Below are 26,898 nucleotides of genomic sequence, written 5' to 3'. Positions count from 1 at the left end.
TTATAGAGTATGTTAGACTGTCCCTTTCTTGTAACTCTGCAGGAAAGGCTAAAATGAAGGGAGACTGGGCATTGCCAAGCAACTTGAATAAGATTTTAGCTATATTCATGATCGGGTATATTTTATGTATACATTTGCATTCAAGTTTCAAAGGTTGAACAGGATTAAATGGTAAATCTGGATCCTAGAAGGAGTAATAGAAATGGTTTAATGTTTTTCAGTGCTCAGTTACTTTGTTGTGGTTGCTTTTGTTTTTAGAATTAAATTGGTAGCATAAGACTTGACCATGCCAAGGCTAGCAATAAGATTCTCTTCATCTAAGTAATTGAGCTTGGTGTGTGTACCATCCTTATTTGCCACCACCTTGCCAGGGCTAAACTTTCTTCCAGGTAAGTTAAAAAGAATTTTATTTTCAGAGGATTTCATGCTGAGGACTCAATATAATTAGCATATTCCACATGTAATTTCTTATATATTTGAAATAATCAGAGTTTACAGTTGAGTTATAGAACTTTCTGGGATCCATGTGAAAAATATTGAGTTGGCCAAAAAGTTTGTTTAGGTTTTTCTGTAAGATGTGCAAAAGCTCAAATGACCTTTTTGACCAGCCCAATATATGCCCTACACGTAGAGGTATCTTCAGAACTTCAAAAACATCCCATTTAGGAATTCATTTTATAATACCTCTGGTAGGTTCAGCCTTTACTTATATATTTCCGAATTGGGATCCTCCACTTTGAGACCATTTATTTCATTGTGGAGCAGTTATTCCTTTTCCTTATGTATACTCTAAAATGTTCCTTCTTGAAGCTGCCACTTGGTTGCCTGGGTCCTGTCCTCTGGGATCTGATTATTATATGATAAGCCTTTTAATATATTCTAAATATTTGCACAGAAACAAATATGTGACTTGTGTTTGTAGATTATTTTGAAGTGGTAATTTTGCATGAAAATATCTTACTTCAGCCTTTTTCTTTATGAATGTTCTTAGGGAACAATGTTGCAGGCCATTGAGAGATACATGAAGCAGGCCATTGTGGATAAAGTCTCCAGTGTATCGAGTTCAGCATTGGTGTCTTCCTTAGTAAGTGAACAAGTAACTGATTCTCATGCATGGTACAGTTTCTAGTTGCAAAAACAAATTATCACTGATTCTCTCACAAATGAGACATTAAAAAATATGTATACATTTCTGTTACTTTATACGAATGCTTTATCTGACAGAGGGACATTGAACAATTAAAATGGGCAGTTAAAAGCATGAAATTTTATATGTTTGAAAGGTTTTGGTCATCAGAAAGTTATGTTGTACATATAATACAGATGAGGGATAAGGGTGGGATGAGGGTCAGGGAAGAAACTGAGAGTTAATCTCTTCCTTTGAATCTTCCTTTATGACCTGCCCTTGTACCTTTTGTCTCTTTGTCCTCTGTTTTTGTTGGTGCCTTGTGTCTGCAATTGTCCTTCAATCCAAAGTCTACTGTCCCACTACTAAATTTCCTCCTAGGAAGTGCTCTTTGTTTTAGTAATATCTTTTCTTTCTCTTTTTCACCAAAACAAAATTTATTCATGACAGCCTATCACATTGTATTTGATTAAAATTGGTTACTAATGTGTGAATGGATTAGATCATCTGAATCACGAGAGTTGCTGGTTCTGGAATATAATTGGTCAAGTTTTACAGCAGGTACTCTACTTTTTTATGGCACTCTGTTTTTTCTTCCAGGTGAGTTTCCTGGAAGTAAAACCTCTGATGTTAACATTATATAAGTACCATCTTATTAATTATCCATTCCCTTCCCGTCCTTTCCCTCTCATTACTTCCCTTTATACACCTTTCCCAGTCCACAGACATATGCTCACCTTTGCAAAGGGGTCTTGAACAAGTGTGTCAGGTTTACTAGTTGTCTCAGAGACTTGAAATAGACGTGTAACACTGTAAAGTTGTTTCTTTTTTTCTGGAAATGTCTGTTAGTGATTTTCCAAGAAAACTAACTCATGTTTCTAAACTTTTAGTGACTATGCGTGATCTGTTCTCAATTTTTTCTGTATTTAGCACATGATGAAGATAAGCTATGATGTGGTTAAGCGCTGGGTCAATGAAGCCCAAGAAGCTGCTTCAAGTGATAATATTATGGTCCAGGTACTGTCACTGAATCACCTTAGCTTATGTCTCTAGATCAGCTCTCTGTAACCCTACATTTTAGGGGCAATTTATTGATTCTCCAGATGAGTATTAGCTAAAGACTAATATTAAACAATTTAATATTAAGTAGCCTGTTAGTGCATATTCTCAAGTAAGTATCCCCTAATTATGATTTACCCTGCTAGTGTTTAGTAGAAGCTGTAAGAATGTTTGAGAAAGTTTCTTACATTCAGTGATATTTGAGATGCTTATTCCGAAGGTCATAATTCATTTTAGTCCTTTGTTTGAAAATTAATTTGTGAAGGTGGATGTTCAATTCCAAACTTTTCAGGCCTTGATTATACTGTTTGAGGTGCATGCTCAGTCGCTCAGTCAAGTCAGACTCTTTGCAACCCTATGGACTGTAGCCCACCAGGCTCCTCTGTCCATGGGATTTTCCAGGAAAGAATACTGAAGTATGTTGCCATGCCCTCCTCCAGGGAATCTTCCTGACCCAGGGATCGAACCTGTGTCTCCTGCATCTCCTGCATTGGCAGGTGGATTCTTTACCACTGAGCCATCTGGGAAGCCCCAAACCCATGACCCAAAACCCAAAACCCATGATTATATTAGATATTATAAAACTGTTTTGTTGGAAGGATCTACTTTTAATATTCACGAGGCTATTCTTAATTAAAAGGAACAAGATTAAATTCTTAACTGGCAATTTTTGTATAAAATACCCCGTTTGTGTTTGAGAGAGTACTTATTTATTCCATTTCAGCATTTACTTCTCATATTCAGTTATGAGGAAATAAAGTAGTAATTTTTCCCTTGGGAAACATTCTCACCCTCCTAACTCTGATCATTGCGTTTTTACACAAAGTGCCATGATAATTACATGCCGTAAACCTACTTTAGGAGATGAATCTATTAACCACTAACATAACCACAGATGATTTAAAGCCACTAAGCAAGACCTGTGACACTGGTTAAAGCCTTGGACCTGAGAACCTTTGTCCTAAGGATGGATGGGGCAACACTGAATCTGCTAGAGCCGTCTTCAGATTGTATGTCATCCCCTTAATACTTACCTAATCTGAATTAACAGGGTAAATTAAAAACTCATCCTTTCAATCATGCCTGTGTTTGATTCAGCATGGAAAAGATATTTCTCTTTGTATACATTAGAGTTGGGTATCTTTTTGTTAAAAACCTAGCTCTGTATGATTGCATTTTTATGTCAGTTTTATCCTCTTCCTATTCTGCCTTCTTTCTGTCTTACATTCTTTTTCTTGTTCTTTAGTACCATGCATTGGGAGTTTTGTATCACCTTAAAAAGAATGATCGCCTTGCTGTTTCTAAGATGTTGAATAAATTTACCAAATCTGGCCTCAAATCACAGTTTGCTTACTGCATGTTGATCCGAATTGCCAGTCGCTTACTAAAAGAAAATGAAGAGGGGTAAGTGTTTTCATCTAAACCTAAGTAATTTTCCATTTGCTGGTTAACATGCCTCAGAGTTTATTTCCTTTATGAATATTTTTTGGGCAGTGCTGACTTTACAGAGGGATTTGGTGTTTTCCAAATTAAGAAAAAAAATCATGGGATTCCTAGTAACACAACTTTTATTTTTACCTTAATGTACGCTCTGGTATGGGCTTCCCTATTGGCTCAGTGGTAAATAATCTGCCTGCACTGCAGGTTCAGTCCTTGAGTCAGGAAGATCTCCTGGAGGAGGATATGGCAACTCATTCCAGTACTCTTGCCTGAAAAACCCCATGGACAGAGGAGCCTGGTGGGCTACAGTCCATGGGGTTACAAAGAGTTGGACGTTACTGAGCACACACATGCTCTAGTATGTGCACTTAATAGGGTATGACCACTAATAATACAATAAATAACAAACTGATATTGGACAAAAAAATACCACCATAGGTTATATAATAATTAAATGTGAAAGCTGGAAGTGACCTTAAGAATCATCTTTTCTTTTTTATTTTTATAAAAGAGAATTTTGAAGTATTGCATTTAATGATTTATTTAAATAATTTATTTATTTAAAGCACATGAGGGAGACTAGTAGAATTACACATTCATAAGGTTCTTATATTGTTCATGAAGTAGTGTTATATTATCTGATGGTAGACAGTGATAATATAAGGATTAGTATCGTAATCTCGAGTAATCACTAAAAAAACTAGGGGATAAAATGTGTCAACAGAGAACATAAAATGAAATGTTAAAAAAAATACTCTGTTGAGCTTCCTGCTCTCAGTAATGGTAGAGTAGCTTGGTTATATTAGCCCTCCAGCAAATAATGATTATATCGTTAGGTGGCTTAATGGTAAAGAACCTGCACGCCAAGCAGGAGATGCAGGTTTGATCCCTGGATCGGGAAGATCCCATGGAGAAGGACATGGCAACCCACTCCAGTATTCTTGCCTGGGAAAACCTATGGATGGAGGAGCCTGGTGGCTGTAACTAAAGAGATGGACTCAACTTAGTGACTAAACAGCAGCAGCAGCATGCTTCCCTGAAACAAAAAACCCCACATTATTTGAAAGTACTGGTGAGTGGTGAAAAGCAGGCAAAAACTGGAGGGATTATCATTACCATCTTTCAAATTCCATATATATGCATTAGTATACTGTATTGGTGTTTTTCTTTCTGGCTTACTTCACTCTGTATAATGGGCTCCAGTTTCATCCATCTCAATAGAACCGATTCAAATGTATTTTTTTTAATGGAGGGAGTGGGGTTCAGAATGGGGAACACATGTAAACCCATGGTTGATTCATGTCAATGTATGGCAAAAACCACTACAATATTGTAAAGTAATTAGCCCCCAACTAAAATAAATAAATTTATTAAAAAAAAATAATAAAGTGAAGTAAAAGTGGAAAAAAAAAAAAACTGGAGGGAAATGGATGCCTGAAAGACAGAAACTATACTGGGTAAAATTTGCATATATCCGGCTGGTCTCTGAGGGCACGCCACAATTTTTGTGTGTGGGAACCCAGAAGGCCATAGTATTTACTAAGTAGACAGTGGGGCCAGAACAGTTTGAAATTAGAAGAATGATGGAAATTTAGGATGAAAATCCTGGGGAAAAGGGGGCCATAGATACAGTGAGTCTCAAAATAAATTTTCAACTCTGCACAAATCATTGTGTACAGGAGAGATACAGGAGAACTATGTACAGTTCCTCTAATTATGCATGTACAGGAGAAGACTAGTAAAGCTGGCATAAAGCAGTAGCTGTCAGCTGAAAGAACTGAGTGGAGAATTCAGTTGCAACACACCGTGGAGGAGATAATGTTTAGAGTTTTCTCCCAGCTAAGTTAACTGCCTGCTCCAGAAACATCTTAGATTCTAAAGTCTTTGCATTTTATCATTCACAATTGTCTGTATATAGTAATAAATTTGAAAGTAAATAAAAAATAAAATCGCTAGAAGTGCAAAGATTTTGGAAAATGTGAGTAGCTGAGAAAAAGCAGTCACTAGAAATTGGACCTGATGTGGCCCAGATGTTACAATTAGCAGATAAAAAATTAAAGCATCTATTGTAAATTTGTTATTGAAGACTTTAATGCAAAATAATTACAGTGAATGAATAGAGGACATGGAAACTAAAAAAGCTAAAAAAAATTTTTTAAAGAACTTAAAAGTGCTATGTCAGAGTTCAACCAGAGAAGCAGAACCAGTAGGAGTTAAAAATATGAAGAGGTTTCTGTATTTTTTTTTTCTTCTTAACTTGGAATAAACAGCATAAACAGTTTTGGACCTTGCTAAGCAAGTCCAAAAATCAGTAGGATAGACTGTTGAAAAGGAAGGTCATAGGCAGTCTACAGGTCACGGGTACAGGTCAAGGCTGCTGTTCACTGGTTAAATTGGTCATCTCACATTTTACTGTAAGCAGCAAGAGGAAACCAGGTCATACCTTCACCAGTTTCCTTGGAAATTTCCTCAAGTCAGCATCCAAGTTTGTTTATAAATTCTGCTTTCCATGTAACTTGCAGGACACATTTTCACTAAGCTCTCTATCAGTACATAGCAAGGATCCATCTTACTCCAGTTTATAATAACAAGTTTCTTCTGATCCTCCAGGACCAGCTTTCTATAAGCAGTTTATGAACCTTCACTGACTCTTCAAGACCACATTTCTATTAATAGTTCATTCAAGGCATTTTAGATTTTCTTCATTATGTTCACTAGAATTCTTGTAGCCTCTACCCATTATCTGGTTCCAAAAGCAGTTCCACAATTTTAGATATTTGTTGTTGCAGCACCTCACTTCTAGGTACCAAAATCTGTATTAGTGTTTTATTGCTGCCATAACAGATTACCACAGTTGTAATCACAACATCCATGATTTCACAGTTCTGTAGGTTAGACATTGGTCTCATGGGTTAAAGTTAAAATGTTGGCAGGGTACTGTTGCTTACTGAAGAATCCACTTTCAATCTCATTAAGGTTGTTGGCCGGATTCATTTCTTTGTGGTCATAGATTGTAGGTCTCTCTTTCCTTGCTGACTGTCAGCCAGGGGTTGGTCTGTGTTGTGTAAGGTAATATATTCACAGATTCCGTGGAGGAAAGCATGGACATCTTTGGGAAACCATTCTGCCTGCTACAAGTACAATAACTGAAAAGGAAAATTTGCGGGGTGGCCTAACCCAAAGCTAGAGATGGCTGAGAATGTAAAAGTGTTAGAGTTAGTGAATTGGAAGATACTGCTGTAAAAAGTAACTAATTTGGAGACTAGAAAGAAAACAGATTAAAGAAAAATAAACAGAGCTTCAGAGAACAATAGAATAGTATCAAGTGGCATACCACTCGATACATAATTGGAATTCTAGAGGGAGATGTGAGAGAATGGATCAAAACAGATACTTGAAGAAATAATGAACAAGTATTTCCCAGTATCTGTTTCTTCTGGAAATGCAAGATTGATCTAACAGTCAAAAATTGACATAATATTCCTCATTTAAAGAATAAAGGGTAAAAATCTTAACATCTTGAAGCTTCCCTGATGGCTCAGTTGGTAAAGAGTTTGTCTGCAATGTAGGAGACCCAGGTTCAATCCCTGGGTGGGGAAGATCCCCTATAGATGCTAAAAAAGCAATTGATAAAATTCAATAGTAATTTGTAATTAAATCTTTCTTTTCAAGAATTCCCTGACAGTTCCATGGTTAGGACTTGACACTTTCACTGATGAGGCATGGGTTCAATCCCTGATCAGGGAACTGAGATCCTGCGGAGGAACTGAGATCTGAGGGCTTCCCTCGTGGCTCAGACTGTAAAGAATCTTCCTGCAATGCAGGAGACATGCATTCAATCCCTGGGTTGGAAAGATTCCCTAGGGGAGGGTATGGCAACCCACTCCAGTATTCTTGCCTGGAGAATTCTATGGACAGGGGAGCATGACAGGCAGCAGTCCATGGGGTTGCAAAAAGTTGGACAGGACTGTGTGACTAAGCACAGCACAAGGTGTGGCCAAAAAAAAAAAAAAATCTCTTTTCAAAGCAAATAATAGAAAGGAACATTATTATTATGATAAGCTTACCCCCCTAAAATCTCCAATACACTAACGTTTATTGGTGAAATATGAAAGACTTTCCCCTTGAGATTATGAATGAGACAAGGATGCCTGCTTATCTTGTTTTTTAAGTAACATTTTAGTGGAAAGTCCTACTTGGTACAATAAGTTAAGAAAAATATATAAAAATTTGAAAGGGGACATGAAACTGTCTTTGTATACAACATGATTGTGTATAGAGAAAATGCAAAATAATCTATATATTATCTGCTAGAATTGATATGAGTTCACCAGAATTACTGGATAGGCTAATATCCAAAATCAGTTTTGTTTCTACATACCAGCAGCTACTCAATATGATTTTGAAAAGATGGTATCATTTCAGTAAAAATCAGATCCTTAGAAATAAACCTACCAAAAATTTTATGTATTTCTACACAAGATTATAAAATGTTATTTAACAAGTATGACTTGAATAAGTGGAGGGATATATCAAGTTCTTAGAATATTCAGTACTGTAAAGATACCACATCTTCTTTGATCCACGGATTCACTGAATCCTTGATCAGAATCTCAATTGACTTCTTTTAAATACCAAACAGAAATGCATGCATTTATGTGTCAAAAGACATCCCAAATGTGCTTTTTCATAATAGCCCCCAAATGGAAGCAAGTCAAACATCCATTAATGCTTGAATCAAAACATAAAATTTGGTATATTTATAAAATCATCCCCAAGAAAAAGAAATGCAAAAAGGCAAAATGGTTGTCTGAGAAGTCCTTACAAATAGCTGAGAAAGGAAGAGAAGCAAAAGGCAAAGGAGAAAAGGAAAGATATACCCAGCTGAATGCAGAGTTTCAGAGAATAGCATGGAGAGATAAGAAAGCCTTCCTAAGTGAAACAATGCAGAGAAATAGAGGAAAACAATAGAATGGAAAATACTAGCGATCTCTTCAAGAAAATTAGAGATACCAAGGGAACATTTCATGCAAAGATGGGCACAATAAAGGACAGAAATTATATGAACCTAACAGAAGCAGAAGATATTAAGAAGAGGTGGCAAGAATACACAAAATAACTCTACAAAAAGACTTTTATGACCCAGATAACCATGGTAGTGTGATCACTCACCTAGAAACAGACTTCCTGGAGTGCGAAGTCAAGTGGGCCTTAGGAAGCATCACTACAAACAAAGCTAGTGGAGGTGATGGAATTCCAGCTGAGCTATTTCAAATCCTAAAAGATGATACTATTAATATGCTGCACTCAATATGTCAGCAAATTTGGAAACCTCAGAAGTCACCACAGGACTGGAAAAGATCGACTTTCATGCCAATCCCAAAGAAAGGCAATGCCAAAGAATGTTCAAACTACTGTACAATTGCACTCACTTTACATTCTAGCAAGTTCATGCTCAAAATTCTCCAAGCTAGGCTTCAGCAGTACATGAACTGAGAACTTCCAGATTTACAAGCTGGATTTAGAAAAGGCAGAGGAACCAGAGATCAAATTGTCAACATTGGTTGGATCATAGATAGCTGGGGAAATCTAGAAAACATCTGCTTCACTGACTGTGTTAAAGTCTTTGATTGTGTGGATCACAACAAAATGTGGAAAATTCTTAAAGAGATAGGAATACCAGACCACCTTACCTGCCTCCTGAGAAACCTGTATGCAGATCAAGAAGTAACAGTTAGAACTGGACTGGTTCCAAATTGGGAAAGTAGTATGTCAAGGCTGTATGTTGTCACCCTGCTTATTTAACCTATATGCAGAGTATATCATGCAAAATCCTGGACTGGATGAATCTCAAGCTGGAATCAAGATTGTCAGGAAAAATATCAATAACTTCAGATATGCAGATGACACCACCGTTATGGCAGAAAGCAAAGAAGAACTAAAGAGCCTCTTGATGAAAGTGAAAGAGGAGAGTGAAAAAGCTGGCTTAAAACTCAGCATTCAGAAAATTAAGATCATGGCATCTGGTTCTATCACTTCATTACAAATAGATGAGGAAACAATGAAAACAATGAGAGACTTTATTTTCTCGGGCTCCAAAATCACTGCAGATGGTGACTGCCGCCATGAAATTAAAAGACACTTGCTCCTTGGAAGAAAAGCTATGACAGACCTAGACAGCATGTTAAAAAGCAGAGACATTACTTTGCCAACAAAGGTCCGTCTAGTCAAAGCTATGGTCTTGCCAGTAGTCATGTACAGAGGTGAGAGCTGGACTGTAAAAAAGGCTGAGTGCCGAAGAATTGAAGCTTTCGAACTGTGGTGTTGGAGAAGACTCTTGAGAGTCCCTTGGACTGCAGGGAGATCAAACCAGTCAATCCTAAAGGAAATCAACCCTGAATATTCATTAGAAGGACTGATGCTGAAGCTCCAGTGCTTTGGCCACCTGATGTGAAGAGCTGACTCATTGGAAAAAAACCCTGATGGTGGGAAAGATTGAAGGCAGGAGGAGAAGAGGACTACATAAGATGAGATGGTTGGATGGCATCACCAACCAGTGGACATGAATTTGAGCAAGCTCCAGGAGATGGCAAAGCTCAGGGAAGCCTGGCGTGCTGCAGTCCATGGGGTCTCAAAGAGATGGACGTGACTGAGCGACTGAACAACAACAACATATAGTCAGTAGTATATGTACAATAATAGAGATGAAAAAATCACCATGATTATTCAATGGACATGAGTTTGAGCAAACTCTGGGAGATAGTGAAGGACAGGGAAGCCCAGCGTGCTACAGTCCATGGGGTTGCAAAGAGTCAGACATAACTGAGCGACTGAACAACAGCACCATTGATAAATGTGACCACATGGATAAATCTCAAAGAAGTCACATACAAACAAATACATTCTGTAGAGTTCTATATAAGTTAATTTCAGATTTACCTGGCACAACTAATCTATGGTATTACAAGTTAAGATAGTGTTTATCTTTAGGGCATCAGCATAGTACTGCTTGGAAGGTGGCAAGTAGGGGACTTCTGAAGTGTTTGAAATATTGTAACAAATGAATAGATTTGTTAATTCATTTATGATCTGCAGATACAGTTTTTTAATAATTTACCTATGATTTAATTATGTGTCAGGTATAACAGGTTACTATAAAACTTAATCAGATTAAAAGGATAATAAACAATTATTTTCCCCACACAATTTCTGTAGGCCAGGGATTTGGGAGTATTTTAGCTGAGTGGTTTCTGCTTGAGGTCTTTTGTGAGGTTGCACTTAAGATATTGGCCAGAGTTGCGGTCATCTGAAGGCTTGACAGAAGCTGGAAAATCTGCACCCAGGTATCTCACACATATGACTGGTACCTTCAAGCAGACTACTGGCAGAACGCCTCAGTTTCTTATTGGGTAGACCTCTCCATATTGCTGCTTGAATGTCCTCATAATATTAAGGATTGCTTCCCTCAGAGCAGGTGATACAAGAGAGTGCAAAGTGGAAGTCACAATCATTTTTACGATCTTATCTTTGAAAACACATCCCAACATTTCTGCAGCACTTTGTTGGATAAAAAAGGTCAGCTCTATTCAGTGTGAGTGGGGACAACACAAGGGATTGACCCCAGGAAACAGACACTGGGGCATCTTCAAGGTTGGTACTGTGTTAGTTTTCTAGGGCTGCCAAACAAAATACCACAGACTAGAAGACTTACACAGCAGAAAATTATTTTCTCACAGCTCTGGGGGCTAGGAAATCAAAGATCAGAATACCAGTAGGGTTGATGTCCAGTGGGAGCTCTCACTTGGGTTGTAGCTGACTGCCTTCTCAATGTGTGCTCGCATGATCTTCCTTTGGTGCCTGTGGAGGGAGAGAGTGAGCGAGCAAGAGAGCAGGAGTGGGAGCTGAAGCGCTCTGTTGTCTCTTTAAGGACTTTAATCCTGCCAGATCAGGACCCCACACTTATGACCTCATTTAACCTTAATTATTTCTTGGAGGCCCCTTCTCCAGATAGGGTCACACTGTGGGTTAGGGCTTCAATATATGAATTTGGTGGGAGGGATGGGGGAATGCAAGCATTCAGTCCACAATAGTTAATGTATTTTTCTATATTTTTGTTATAATAAAATACAAAGTTAACTTTTAAAAATGAATGCTAATTTCTCAGGCCTGTACAAAGAAATAGTCTTTAGAGTTAAAAAACAAAATCAGAAAAAGCACCAAATGCTGGTAGAATTACAAAGATAAACACAGGCAAGTACATTCTAACAGTGAATTTTTTTTAGCATCAAGAATAAAGAAAAGGTTCTAAATTTTATGTAAAGATAATTTGACCCATAGTTTTACTTCAGGTTTCTCTCAGCTGCATTGCATGCAAGGCAGCAGTGGAGCAGTGTCTTAATGGTGCTGTTCACTTTAATTATATTTTATATTTCCTTGATTGAATACTTCCCAATTTATTTATATTCATTCTTCTATTAATGGGCATTTGGATTGTTTTCTGTTTTGAGCACTTACTAATAATGAAATGGCTATAAACAGCATCTCTGTACCTAATACCACAGTGTTTCATTACCATAGTTTTGTCTCTTTGTAAGTAAGCATGCATTTCTATAGGGTATATATCTAGGGATAGAATTGCTAGATCATTGGGTATACATCTCTTTACTAGCTAAGTTGGGCTTTTTTCAAAGTGATTGTACTGATTACATTCCAGCCAGCAGTGTGATATTTCTTGAGGCTTTATACTGTCAAATTTTACTAATATAATTTTACTAATCTCTATATTTTTTTATTGACATATAACTCACATGTCATAAAATTCACCTTTTTAAAGTGTATAATTCAGTGGTATTTATAGTATGTTCACAAAGTTGTATAACCACTACCACTAACTCCAGAACATTTTTACCACCCTAAAAAGAAACCACAACCCATTAACAGTCCCATTCCCTATACTACCCTCCCCTCAAGCCCTGGAAAACATTAATCTGCTTCCCATCTCTATGGATTTGCCTGTTCTGGACATTTCATATAAATGGAATCAAGCAGTATGTGGTCTTTATTTTTTGGTTTCTTTGGCTCAGCAGTAAAGAATACACTTGCAGTTCAGGTGATGTGGGAGATGTAGGTTCGATCCCTGGGCCTGGAAGATCCCTGGAGGAGGAAATGGTAGCCCACTCCAGTATTCTTTCTTGCCTGGAAAATCCCATTGTCAGAGGAGCCTGGGAGGCTATACAGTCCATGGGGTTGTAAAGCGTTGGATACGACTGAGTGACTGAACACACAATAATGTTGTCAGGGTTCGTCTATGTTATAGAGGTATCAGTACTTCATTCTTTTTATGGCTGAATAGTATTCCACTGGGTGGCTCTACCATATTTTTTTTTCATTCATCTGTCGATGGACGTTTGGGTTGTTTCCACTCTTTGACTTTTATGAATAATACCACTATTGGCAGTTATGCATAATTTTTTTATATGGACGTGCTTTCGGTTCTTTTGGACATTTACCTGTGAGTAGAATCCCCAGGTCATAATGGAACTATGTTTAACTTTTTGAGGAATGCCAAACGGTTTTACAAAGTGGTTGCACCATTTTGCATTCTTGACAGCAATGTGTGAAGACTCTTGACTTCTCTACATCCTAACCAACACTTATTATTATCTGTCTTTTGAAATTATACATGCCATAGTAGGTATGAAGAGGTATATCAGTGTGGGAATTTTTTTCCATTGGAAAAGTTTTATTGAAAAAAACTATATGAAGATGTTCTTGGTTTGACAGCAAGAAAGGCTTTATTTCCCTAACAAGTTTGAGCATCTTTTCATGTGCTTATTGGGCATTTCTTTATCTTTTCTGGAGAAAGGTCTTTTCAAATCCTTTTCTTACTATAAAAATGGGGTCATTTATCTTTTATTTGTGGTAGTTGTTAAATATATTTTGGATACTAGAACTTTATTACACATATAATTTGCAAGTGTTTCCTCCCATTCTGTGTTCTTTCTTTTCAATTTCTTGATAGTGTCCTTTGATCAAGCCTAATGTGTGTGGTGTTTTATTTTGGTTGCTTGTGCTTTTGTTATTTTACCTAAGAAACCATTGTCTAATCCAAGGTCACAAAGATTTACACTTTTGCTTCTTTCTTCTGAGAGTTTTATCTTTTATACATTTTGATCTTTGATCCATTTTGAGATATTTTTTGTATGGTGTGAAGTAGGGGCTCAGTTTCATCCTTTTCATGTGGATATCCAATTACAATATGAGTTTACAGTTGTCTCAGCACCATTTTGGAGAAGGAAATGGCAGTCCACGCCAGTGTTCTTGCCTTGGAAATCCCATGGACAGAGGAGCCTGGCAGGCTGCTGTCCATGGGGCTGCAAACAGTCGAACACCACTGAGCGTGAGCATGCAACACCATTTGGTGAAAGACTGTTCCTTTTCCATTAAATTGTCTTGGCATCCTTGACAAATCATTGTGGTTTTAAGTTGTAATTTCCTAATTACTAATGCATTTGCAAACCTTTTTCTGTATTAATTAGCCATTTGGATATTCTTTCTATTTAAATACCTTTTGGTAGTTTGCCCCAATTATGGGGGAAGGAGTTTGTGTTATCCACTTTATCCTTATTGATTTCTAGTTCTTCTGCATTCTAGATGTGAGTTCTTTGTTGGTTTTATGTGTTGCAAATAGTTTTTCGCACTCAAGTCTGTCTGTTCCTTTCTTGATATTTTAATGAACAGAACATTCTTAAATATAATGTCACTCTTTTACTTTTGGAGTGATATTTTGGGTGTCTTAATCAAGAAATGTTTTCTACCCCAAGTTCTGAACTGTATCTTCTGTACTGTTTTCTATAAGCATTATAGTTTTAACTTTCATGTTTTAGGTCTGTAATCTACCTGGAATTGTTTTTTGGATATGGTATGAGATTGTTGTTGTTCAGTAGCTCACAGACTGCAGCATGCCAGGCTTCCCTGTCCTTCACCATCTCCTAGAGTTTGCTCAAACTCATGTCCATTGAGTCGGTGATGCCATCCAACCATCTTGTCCTCTGTCATCCCCTTCTCCTCCTGCCTTCAATCTTTCCCAGCATCAGGGTCTTTTCTAATGAGTTTCAGCTCTTCGCATCAGGTGGCCAAAGTATTGGAGCTTCAGCTTCAGCATCAGACCTTCCAATGAATATTCAGGATTGATTTCCCTTAGGATTGACTCATATAAGATAGCAGCCTTTTTCCCCCACATAGATACCCAGTGGTCATTTGTTGAAATACCTGTCTATACTCATTGCTATGCAATATCGGCTTTGCCATGAAATAGGCATCCTGGTATGCATTGGTCTGTTTCTGGGCTCCTGTTCTCCACTGCTCTATATTTCTGTCCCTGTACCAGCAGAACATTGCCTTATCATCACAGCTTTCTAACAGTGTAGGTATATGGTAGAACAAATCCTCTTTTCATATTTGTTTGCAGTAGTGTTTCCAGCTCTAGTTTTGTATCCTGATTTATATTTTCTGTGTGTGTGTGTGTATAATTTTATCAGGGATTGTTTAGCTTTCCCCTCAGTTCAGTTTTCCTCTTCCTGGAACACTCCCACCAAGACCATTAATAGCAATCAAGTTATAACCTGGGCAATCTCATTTCCCAGATTTTTCAGTCATTGGGACTTTTCTCTAAGGAGACCAGCCATCCCACTGATTGGTCATGCTGCCAGAATGAGTCTTTGACCTCTCATCCTTTGATCTACTTCCAGAAAGCCATAGTAGAAATCTCACTTGATGCCCACCTTCCTATAACAATTTTTATGCAGGTGAGTACAAGTTTCTAAGCAAAACTCATACCTGACCTACTGGAGTAAAATTTATTGGGCAAAACTCATGGACTGGAGCAGTACTAGTTGTACTGGGCTCCGTGTTGCCCTTTTATTCTAGAACAGTGTACAGACATCTATCAGGACCATTTTTCTCATCCCAAGAGAGGGATTATGACCCTTGGGCTTTGAGATTTTTAAACTACATTAGGTACTGAAGCACCTACCACTCACTATTGTGATTAGGGGTGGGATGCAGAAAAAATAAGCAGCAGACATTATATCTCATGCCACAGAAATAAAAAAAGGTCAAAACAGACTACTGTTAACAATTATATGAAAACAAATTAGATAACCTAGACCTTATTTGATGACTTAGCATAAATTTTGAGGGGAGTGGTCCTTCTCTAGCATCATCAGAGACTGGGATCCAAACCTTTCCAGATGTATGACATGGCATACTAGTAGCCATGGGCTACTACATGTCCACGTTTTACTGTTGGGGAAGTATCATCCCTTCCTTTTGCATGATAGGAAGGAACTTGAGTCCAAGCTTTCTGGTTGACCAGAATCGATTACACATTCAGCCGAGTCCAGTTGTTATGGAGGTTAGTAGGAATTTGGCTTCTTTTCTGAGTGGCCAGAAGATCAGTTTTGGATAAAATGACCCATACTCTGTTAAACTCACTTGTTAATTTCAGAATTTGTCTGGCAATTATTTTAAATTTTGTATCTGTATTATCGTAGATGGCATTTCAAAAAATTTCAGTTTTTGCTATAAACTTCCCTCTTTGTTTTTACTGCATCCCATAGATTTTGGAGTGCTGTGTTTTTGTTTATCTGAAGGTATTTTCTAATTTCTCTATTGATTTCTTCTTTGACCCATTGGTTGTTCAGGAATGTGTTTTTATTTTTCTTATATTTGTGAATTTTCCAGTTTTTCTTTTGTTATTTTTAGTTTCATCACATTGTGGTTGAAAAAGACACTTGGTATGATTTTAACCTTCTTAAATTTTTAAAGACTTGTTTTGTGACCTAACATGTGATTTGTTCTGGAACATGTTCCCTGTGCACTTGATAAGAATGTATATTCTGCTGCTGTTGAGTGAAAGGTTCTGTATATATCTGTTAGGTCAGTGTTGTTTCGATCCACTGCTTCCTTATTGATTTTCTATTTGGATGTTCTATCCATTATTGAAAGTAGGGTATTGAAGTCCTCTCTTATCAATATTATTGAATTGCTCTCTGTTTTTCCATTCAGATCTGTCAATGTTTGCTATATTTAGCTTTTTGAAAGCTGTTTTGACTCTTCTGGGTCCTTTATTGTTGTTGTTCAGTTGCTAAGTCATGTCTGACTCCTTGCAACCCCATGAACTGCAGCATGCCAGTCTTCCCTGTCCTTCACCATCTCCCAGAGTTTGCTCAAACTCATGTCCATTAAGTTGATGATGCCATCCAGCCATTTCTTCCTCAGTTGCTCCCTTCTCTTCCTGTCCTCAATCTTTACCAGCATCAGGGTCTTTTCCAGTGAATCAGCTCTTCACATCAGGTGGCCAAAGTATTGGAACATTAGTTTCAGCATCTGTCCTTCCAGTGAATATTCAGGGTTGATTTCCTTTTTAGGATTGACTGGTTTGATCTCCTTGCAGTCCAAGGGCCTCTTGAGTCTTCTCCAGCACCACAATTTGAAAACATCAGTTTTTTAGCACTCAGCCTTCTTTTATAGTCCAACGCTCACATCCATACACAACTACTGGAAAATCATAGCTTTGACTAGATGGACCTTTGTTGACAAAGTGATGTCTCTGCTTTTTAATAAACTGTCTTGGTTTGTCATAACTTTTCTTCCAGGGAGCAAGCATCTTTTCATTTTGTGGCTGCAGTCAATATCTGCAGTGATTTTGGAGCGCAAGAAAATAAAATCTGTGACTGTTTCCACTTTTTCCATATCTTTTGCTGTGAAGTGATGGGACTGGATGCCGTGATCTTAGTTTTTTGAGTGTTGAGTTTTAAGCCATCTTTTTTACTCTCCTCTTTCACCTTCATCAAGAGGCTCATTAGTTTTTCTTCACTCTTTGCCATAAAGGTGGTGTCATATGCATATCTGAGGTTATTGATATTTCTCCCTGCAGTCTTGATTCCAGCTTGTGGATCATCTAGCCCAGCATTTCACATGATGTACTCTGCATATAAGTTAAACAAGCAGGGTGACAATATACAGTCTCAATGCACTCCCTTCCTAATTTTGAACCATTCCATTGTTCTATGTCTGGTTCTAATTGTTGCTTCTTGATCTGCATGCAGGCTTCTCAGGAGACAGGTAAGGTGATGATGGTTTAGTTGCTAAGTTGTGTCCAACTCTTGTGATCCCATGGACTATAGCCAACCAGGCTCCTCTGTCCATGGGATTTTCCAGGCAGGAATACTGGAGTAGTTTGCCATTTCCTTCTCCAGGGGATCTTTTTGACCCAGGGGTCAAATCTGGGTCTCCTGTACTGCAGGAAGATTCTTTACTGGCTGAGCCACCAGGGAAGCCCTACAGATAAGGTCTGTTATATTTCTATGTAAATTTTGGAATCAGCTTTGAATTTCTACAACAAAAAGCCTGCTGGTATTTTTATTGGGATTACATTGACTAGAATAGATCTATTTTGGATAAACCAATTTGGGAGAATTGCCATCTTGATAGCAAGTCTTCCAGTCTGTGAATAGAATTTTTCTCCATTTAGATTTCTCAGCAGGGTTTTATAGTTTTCAGTATAAAATTCTGGCATTGCTTTTATTAAATGTATTTCTAAGTAGTTTATTCTTTCTGATGTTTTGAATAGTATTGTTAATTTTGCTTTGGATTACTTGTTGCTAGTATATAGAAATACAGTTGATTTTTTATTTTTTCATGTTGATCTTGTATCCTGTAACCTTGCTATGGTCATTTATTAATTCCACTTGTGTATTTGTGTGTGTGTGTGTGTGTGTGTTATATTCCTTGTGATTTTCATGAACAGGATCATGTCCGAGAACAAAGACAATTTTCTTTCTTTCCAAACTAGATGTTTTTAATTTTTTCCTAATTATGTCATCTTGAACCTTCAGTACAATGTTGAGTAGAAGTGGTGAAAGCAGGTATACTTACCTTGTCTGTAATCTTAAGGAGAAAGCATTAAGCATGATGTTAACCATAGCTTTTTTGAAGATGCCTTTTATCAGGTTGTGGGCATTCTCTTCAATCTTTAGTTTTTTTCAGAGTATTTATTATGAATGGATATTAGATTTTGTTGATTTTTTTTAATCTATCAAGATGATCATGTGGTTTCTGTCCCTTTCATTATTAATTTGGTATGTAACATAAATTAGATTTTCTGATGTTAAATCAATTTTTGTTCTTGATTATGGTTTATAATTCTTTTTAAATATTGGTGGATTCAGTTAGCTGATATTTTATTAAAGAGCTATATGTCTGTGTCAGGAGGGATATTGGTCTGTTGTTTTCTTGTGAAAATTTGTCAGGCTTTGTTATTTGGGTAATACTGGCATCACATCATTTGTTGGGAGGTATTTTACCCTCACTTATGTTCTAAAAGAGTTTGTGAAAGATTGATATTATTTCTTTAAATATTTGATAGAATTAGCAGGTGAAGCTGTTGTGATCTTTGCTCTTTTTGAGGGAAGATTTTAAATAACTAACTCATAGTTCTGTTTAGATTCTGTATTTTCTTTGTAAGTCAGGTTTTGTAGTTTGGTATTTTTAGGTATTTTGGTATTTTTAGGTATTTTGGCATTTCATCTAAGTTTGTTGGCATATAGTTCTTTGTAATATTCTCTTAACAATCATTTAAATTTCTTTAGGGTCAGTAGTATTGTCCTCTACTTCATTCCTGATTTTGGTAATTTGTATTCCTTCTCTTTTATTTTCTTCTTTAGTGTAGCTAAAAGTTTGTCAATTTTGTTGAATTTTTAAAAAGAACTAACTTTGTGTTGCATTGATTTTTTTATTACTATATTTTTGCATTCTTACCCATTGATCTCTGCTCTGATCTTTATTATTTACTTTCTTTCTCCTTACTCTGTACTTGGTTTACTCTTCTTTTTCTAATTTCTTTATTGTAGATACTTAGGTTATTGATTTGAGAGCTTTCTTCTCTCTGGTATAGATGTTTGCAGCTATAAATTTCCCTTGAAGCATTGTTTTAGCTACATCTTATAAATTTTGATTTGTTATGTTTTTGTTGTTATTCTGTTTCAGATGTTTTCTTGTTTTTCATTTGATTTATTCGTGACCCATGGGTTACTTAGAAATAGGTTTTTAAATTCTAAATATTCAGAATTTCCTTGGTTGATTTTCTGATCATATATTATTTAATTCAGCTGTTTTTGGGGAATATATTTTGATGATTTCTGTCCTTTTAAATGTATTCAGACTTGTTTTATGACTGGCATTTAATGTCTTTGAGAACTGTCCATATGCACTTGAAAAGAATGTATATATTACAGTCACTGGGTGTTGAGGTTGAGTTGAGTGATCAAATTGTTCAAGTCTTTTATATCTTTGATGATTTTAATCATCTAGGTGTTCTATCAACTATCAGGTAGGTTTAGACATCTCTAGCTATTATTGTTAAATGATATATTTCTCCTTTTGTGTTAAGTTTTGCTTCATATATTTTGAAGCTCTGTTGTTAAGTTTGTATATGTTTATCATTGTTTTATCAATCTACTGTAATGACCAGTTTCTCATTATGAAATACCTCTTTCTATCTCTTGTAATATTTTTGTCTTAAATTCTGCTTGTCTGATATTAATATAGCCACCCTTGACCTTTTATGATTAGTTTACATAGCATATCGTTTCCCATTATTTTACTTTCATCCCATTTGTATCTTTGAACCTGATGCATGTCTCTTGTAAACAACACGTAGTTTGAGTCTGCTTTTTTCCATCATATCTGGCAATCTTTGTCTTTTTGTTGGGATGTTTAGACCATTCACATTTAATAAAATTATTGGTACGATTGTATTTAACCTTTGCTGTTTTGCTGTTTGTTCTATAGAAGTCTCCTTTTTTGTTCCTCTCTTCTTCTTTGCCTTCTTTTGTGTTAAATAAACATTTTCAGGATATTTTAATTCCTCTGTATTTTTACTTTTTTAAAAGTTGTTTCTCTGGGAATTAGAATATGCATTTTAATTTACCACAATCTACTTCAGATTAGGACTAATTTAATTTTAGTAAGATATAGAATCTTTGCTCCAGTGTAGTTCTGGTCTCTTCTTGCTCCTATTTGCTATTATTGTCATGTATATTACTTATATATGCATTATAAATCCAACATACACTGTTATAATCATTTTATATAATTTTATGTCCTTTAGTTAAGAAAAATAAAAAAGATTTTTACAGAATCATTTATATTAACTCACATATTTACCATTTCTAGTGCTCTTTATATCTCCGTGATTATTCATGTCATTGTTTGGAGTCAGTCTTTCAGTTTAACAGACTTCATTTAGTATTTTTTATACATCAGGTATGTGAGCAATGGATTATCTTAGGCATGGTTTATCTGAGAATGTCCTTTTTTAACTTTCATTTTTAGATCATAGTTCTGCTGGATAGAGAATTTTTATTTTTTTATTTCAGTACTTTGAACATGGATTTTCTATTCCATTGTTTAAGGTGAAAAGCCAATAATTATATTGCAGCTCTTCTCTACAGTGTGATGAGTAGCTTTTATCTTGCTGCTGCCCTTATTTTGTCTTCTGTCTTTTGCACTTTGACTGTGGTGTGTCTATGTGTAGATCTTTTTGTATTTTTCCTACTTGGGATTTGTTGAGCTTCTCAAATGTGTACATTAAAATTTAAAAAAATATTGGATGTTTTTGGTCATTATTTCTCAAGATATTCCTTTTGCTCCTTTTTCTCTCCCCTTTCCTTTTGGCATTTCTATCATGAAAATGTTAATACACATGATCATATTCCACAGGTTTCTAAGGCTCTGTTTTTTTGTTTGTTTGTTTTTTGTTCCTTCATTCTTTATTTTCCTTAGCTGGATTATCTCAGTTTAACCTGTCTTCAAGTTTACTTTTTCTACTGTTGGTACAAATCAGCTGTTGGAGTGCAGGTTTTAATTTTTTTTTTAATTGTTTCTGAACTCTTTTTTTTAATTGAAGTATTGTTGATTTACAATACTGTGTTAGTTTCAGGTGTATAGCAACATTATTCATTCTTTTTTTATGGCTGAGTTATAGTTCATCGTGTGTGTATTAATATATATGTATGTATATACACACATTCTTTATCCATCATCTGTTGAACATTCAGGTTGCTCCCATGTTTTGGCTGTTGTATTGTGCTGCTGTGAACACTGGGCTGCATGTGTCTTTTCAAGTTAGAGTTTCTGTCTTTTCTGGTTGTGTGCCCAAAAGTAGCACTGCTAAATCAACTGGTAGCTCTATTTTCAGTTCTTAAGGAGCCTCCATACTGTTTTCCCTAGTGATTGCACCAGTTTACATTCTCTCTAACAGTGTTAGAGGGTTCCCTTTTCTCCACATTCTCTCCAGTACTTATTATTTATAGACTTTTTGATGATAGCCATTCTGATTTTTTTTTAATTTCAGCACTTTGAATATGGATTCTCTATTCCATTGTTTAAGATGAAAAGCCAATAATTATATTGTACCTCAATTCTGCAAGGTGTTGAGTAGCTTTTATCTTGCTGCTGTCATTCTTTTGTCTTATGGCTTTCACACTTTGACTGTGGTGTGTCTATGTGTAGATCTTTGGCATAAGTCGATATCTCATTGTGTTTTTTAAATAAAAATTTTATTTGGTCACATCCAGTCTAGTTGCAGCACATGGTATATTTGTTGTATCATGTGAGATCTTTCATCGCAGTGCAAGGACTGTCTAGTTGTGGTATGCGGGCTCTCTAGTTGGGGCACATGGGCTCTGGAGTGCACAGGCTTAGTAGTTGCAGCTCGTGGGCTCTCTAGTTGTGGTGCTCGGGCTCTGGAGTGCACAGGCTCAGTAGTTGCAATGCACAAGCTTAGTGTGGGATCTTAGTTCCCTAACCAGGATCAAGCCTGTGTCCTCTGCAATGCAGGGTGGATTCTTACAACCACTGGACCACCAGGGAAGTCCCCCTTATTGTGATTTTTATTTGCTTTTCTCTAATTACTGATGTTGACCATCTTTTCATATGCATGTTGTTCATCTGTGTGTATTCTTTAGAGAAATGTTTATTTAGGTCTTATGTCCATTTTTAAATTTTTTTTGATACTGAGTTGTATGAGCTCTTTGTATATTTTGGAAATTAACCTGTTGTCAGTTACGTTGTTTGAAAATATTTTCTCACATTCTGTAGGTTGTCCTTTTGTTTGTTTTAATAGCTTGTTTTTTGTTTTGACTGTGCTGGGTCTTCATTTCAGCACATGGGCTCTCTAGTTGTGGCATTGTAGGCTTAGTTGTCCTGTGGCATGAGGGTTCTTAGTTCCCTGAGCAGGGTTTGAACCTGTGTCTCCTGCATTGGAAGGTAGATTCTTAACCACTGGACCACCAGGGAAGACCCCTATAGGTTGTCTTTTCATTTTGTTGGTTTCTTTGCTGTGCAGAATCTGTTAAGTTTGGTTAGGTCCCATTTGTTTGTTTTTGCTTTTATTTCTTTTACCTTGGGAGACAGGTCTAAGAAAATATTGCTACACTATATGTCAGAGAATGTTTTCTTATCTTCTAGGAGCTTTATGGTATCATTCTTATGTGTCTTTAAACCATTTTGAGTTTATTTTTGTATGTTGTGTGAAAGAGTGTTCTGATTTCATTGATTTACATGTAGCTGTCCAGCTTTCCCAGCACCACTTGCTGAAGAGACTGTCTTTTCTCCATTGTATATTCTTTCCTCCTTTGCTGAAGATTAATTATATGAGTTTATTTCTGTTCTCTCTATTCTGTTCTCTTGATCTATATGTCTGTTTTTTTGCAGATCTCACACTATTTTGATTACTGTAGCTTTGTAGTATTGTCTGAAGTCTGGGAAGATAATACCTCCAACTTTGTTCTTTTTTCTCAGAATTGCTTTGCCCAATCTGGACCTTTTGTGGTTCCTTATAAATTCTAGGATTATTTTTCTAGTTCTGTAAAAAAATGTCATGGAGAGTTTGATAGAGATTGCCTTAAATCTGTAGATTGCTTTGGGTAGTATGGTCATTTTAATAATATTAATTCTTCCAATCCACCAGTATGGAATATCTTTCCAATTCTGTGAGTCATCTTCAGTTTTCTTTGTCAGTGTTTTAGAGTTCTCAGCACGTAGTTCTTTTACCTCCTTGGTTAGGTTTATACCCAGGTGTTTCTTTTTTTAATGTGATTTTAAACAGAATTTTTTTTTAACTTTCTGATATTTCATTGTTACTGTAAAGAAATGCAGCAGCTTTCTGTGTAGTAGTCTTGTACTCTACTACCTTGATGAATTCATCCATTAGTTCTAATGGTTTTTGTGTGGAGTCTTGAGGGTTTTCTATATAGAGTATCATGTCATCTGCATGAAATGACAATTTTACCTCTTTCAAATTTGGTTACTTTTTCTTTTCTTTTTCTTGTCTGATTGCTGTGGGTAGGATTTCCAATATTACGTTGAATAGCAGTGGTAAGAGTGGGCATCCTTGTCTTGTTTCAGAATTTAGCAGGAAGACTTTCAGCTTTTTCCTGTTGAGTATTGTGTTGGCTGTGGGTTTGTCATAAATGATTTTTATTATGTTGAAATGTATCCCCTCTCACCCACTTTGGTGAGAGTTTTTATCATGGATTGATGCTGAGTTTTATCAAATACCTTTTTTACTTCTGTTGAGATGATCATGTGGTTTTTGTCTTTTTCTTTGTTCATGTGGTATATCACAGTGATTTGCATATGTTGAACCATCTTTGTGACTCTGGAATGACTCCAACTTGACTATGGTATATGCTCCTTTATATGTATTATTGGGTTGCTTAAATTTTATTGAGGATTTTTGCATCTTTATTTGTCAAAGATATTGGCGTGTGATTTTCTTTTTTGTAGTGTCTTTGTTTTTGGTATCAGGGTGAATCATCACAGAATGACTTTGGGAATGTTCCCTCTTAAATATTTTGGAATAATTTGAGAAGGATAGGATAAGTTCCTCTTTGTATGTTTGGTAGAATTACCGAGTGAAGCCATCCAGTTCTGGACTCTTTTTTGCAGGGAGTTTTTTGGTTTGTTTTTTATTACAGATTTGATTTCACTTCTAATGATTGGTCTGTTCAAATTATGTTTCTTCCTGATTCAATTTTGGCTGACTGTATGAACCTTTTCTGTTTCATAGTGGTTGTTCAATTTGTTGGTTTGTAACTGTTCATAGTATTTTCTTATGTTTTTTGGCATATCTGTGATATTGGTTGTTATTGCTCATTTCTTATTTTGTTTATTTGGGTCCTCTCTTTTTCTTGGTTATCTTGGCTAGAGGCTTGTTTATTTTGTTGTCCTTTCAAAAAACCAGCTCTTGGTTTTATCGATATTTTCTATTATTGTTTTGATCTGTTTTATTTATTTCCTCTCTAATCTTTATTACTTCCTTCCTTCTGATGACTTTGGGTTTTGTTTATTCTTTTTTTCCCCCAAGTTCTTTTAGGTGGTAGGGTAGATTATTTATTTAAGATTTTACTTATTTCTTGAGAAAGGCCTGTATCCTGAATTTCCCTCTTTGTACTACTTTTGCTGCAGCCTGTAGATTTTTGTAAGGTTGTGTTTTTCATTATCGTTTGTCTCGAAATATTTTCTGATTTCCTCGTTGACTTATTGGTTTTTCTAGTAGGAAGCTGTTTAGTCTTCATGTAATTGTTTTGTTTTTTTTTCCCCATCTTTCTTTTTGTGGTTGATTTCTAGTTTCATCCTGTTGTGGGCAGAAAAGATGCTTGAAATAATTTCTGTTGTCTTAAATATGTTGAGACTTGTTTTGTGTTCTAGTGTATAGTCTATCCTAGAGAATGGTCCATGAGCACTTGAAAAGAGTGTGTATTTCTTTGTTGTTGTTGTTTTTTTTTTGAAGGGGGATGAAATATCCTGTAGATATCAATTAAGTACATCCATTCTCTTGTGCCATTTAGGATCTCTTGCCTTATTAATTTTTTGTCTTGAAAGATCTGTTAATTGATGTCAGTGGGATGGTAAAGTCTCCTACTGTTACTGTATTCCTGTTAATTTCTCCCTTTATGTCTGTTAGTATTTATTTTATATATTTAGGTGCTCCTACATTGGGTGCACATATGTTAACAAGTGTAATGTCTGCTTTTTGTATTAATCCCTTTATCGTTTTAGAGTGTCCTCCTTTGTCTTCCTTTATAGAGTTTGTTTTAAAGTCCATTTTGTCTGATATGAATATCGCTACCCCTACTTTCCTGTTGTTTCCATTTACATGAAATCTTTTTCCATCCCCTCACTTTCAGTCTGTGTGTGTCTTTCATCCTAAAGTGAGTGTCTTGTAGGCAGTATGTTGTAGGTTCTTATTTTTTTTTATCCAAGCAGATTTGATTTTTTTATTGTAGTTATATACTTTTCTAAATCCAAAGTTTCTATTTGGCTTCTTTAAAAAAAAAAAACAAAACTTTTTTTTTTTCTTTTTTGATAATCTCCTTTGGGTGAAGCATGACTGTCATGCCTGTAATTGTTAAATTCCTTTTAATTCTTTAGATATGGTTTCCTTTGCTTCTTTGAACATATTTATGTTAGTTGACTTAAAGTTTTTGCCTAGTAAATCCAACATCTGGGCTCCCTTGAGTAATTTCTACTGCTTTTTTTTCCTGTATATATTGGCCATATCTCACTATTTCTTTGTGTGTGTCATAACTTTTTTGTCAAAAACTGGATATTTAATAAACTGTGGTAACTCTGGCAGTCTTACTTCACCCTTCTCCATCCTCACAGTTTGTTTTTGTTGCTGCTTCTTGTTGTTGTTTGTTTAGTGACTTTCCAGAAGTAATTCTGTGCTCCTTACTCTTTGTCATTCTTTATCCCTGCTGAAGTCTCTGCTTGGTTAGCTGAGTGTTTGGATAATAATGTCACAGATTTTCTTAAATGCTTTTGACCAACATATCTCCCATCTTTTTATCAGTGGGCACTTTGTGTGTTAGAGCATGCCTTCCATGATGTGGCAGTTCATAACTCTGCCTTAGCCTTCCCTTCCTAATTGTGCAGAAACTCAAAGTCAAGCATGAGTGAGAGCCTCGAGCTCTGTCAGAAATTTCCTGGGTATTTGGACAGCCTTCTAGATCCTAGGAGTATGTCAGAAGTGGGCATCTCATTTCTTATATTTTCTTTTTATGTTTTTTGGGCCAGTTTCTTGTTTGCCCCAACTACAATCACTGCCTATGGCACTGCAGTGTTAAGCAATTGCTGCTGATTTTGGGGAGACAGATCTCCTGGGTATAGGACTTCCCTCACTGAATGACATCTGAGTGAGATGA

At 36.2% G+C, this 26,898-nt stretch overlaps 1 protein-coding gene across 2 annotated transcripts in view; it reads left to right on the top strand.

Moving 5' to 3' along the window:
- Positions 1–26,898, top strand: part of COPG2 (coat protein complex I subunit gamma 2) — a 462,375-nt gene that overhangs the window by 38,346 nt on the left and 397,131 nt on the right. For both annotated transcript variants that reach the window (XM_081537057.1, XM_081537058.1), the window contains 3 exons: positions 992–1,084; positions 2,057–2,143; positions 3,432–3,589. In XM_081537057.1, the coding sequence (XP_081393183.1) occupies positions 992–1,084; positions 2,057–2,143; positions 3,432–3,589 (338 nt within the window). The remainder of the gene's footprint in view (positions 1–991; positions 1,085–2,056; positions 2,144–3,431; positions 3,590–26,898) is intronic.

The sequence above is a fragment of the Giraffa tippelskirchi genome, chromosome 10, assembly GCF_054371585.1.
Source record: "Giraffa tippelskirchi isolate mGirTip1 chromosome 10, T2T-mGirTip1v1.2.pri, whole genome shotgun sequence".
Classification (NCBI taxonomy): domain Eukaryota; kingdom Metazoa; phylum Chordata; class Mammalia; order Artiodactyla; family Giraffidae; genus Giraffa; species Giraffa tippelskirchi.
Note: the sequence above shows the minus strand (reverse complement) of the source record. Positions and strands in the feature narration are given on the sequence as shown.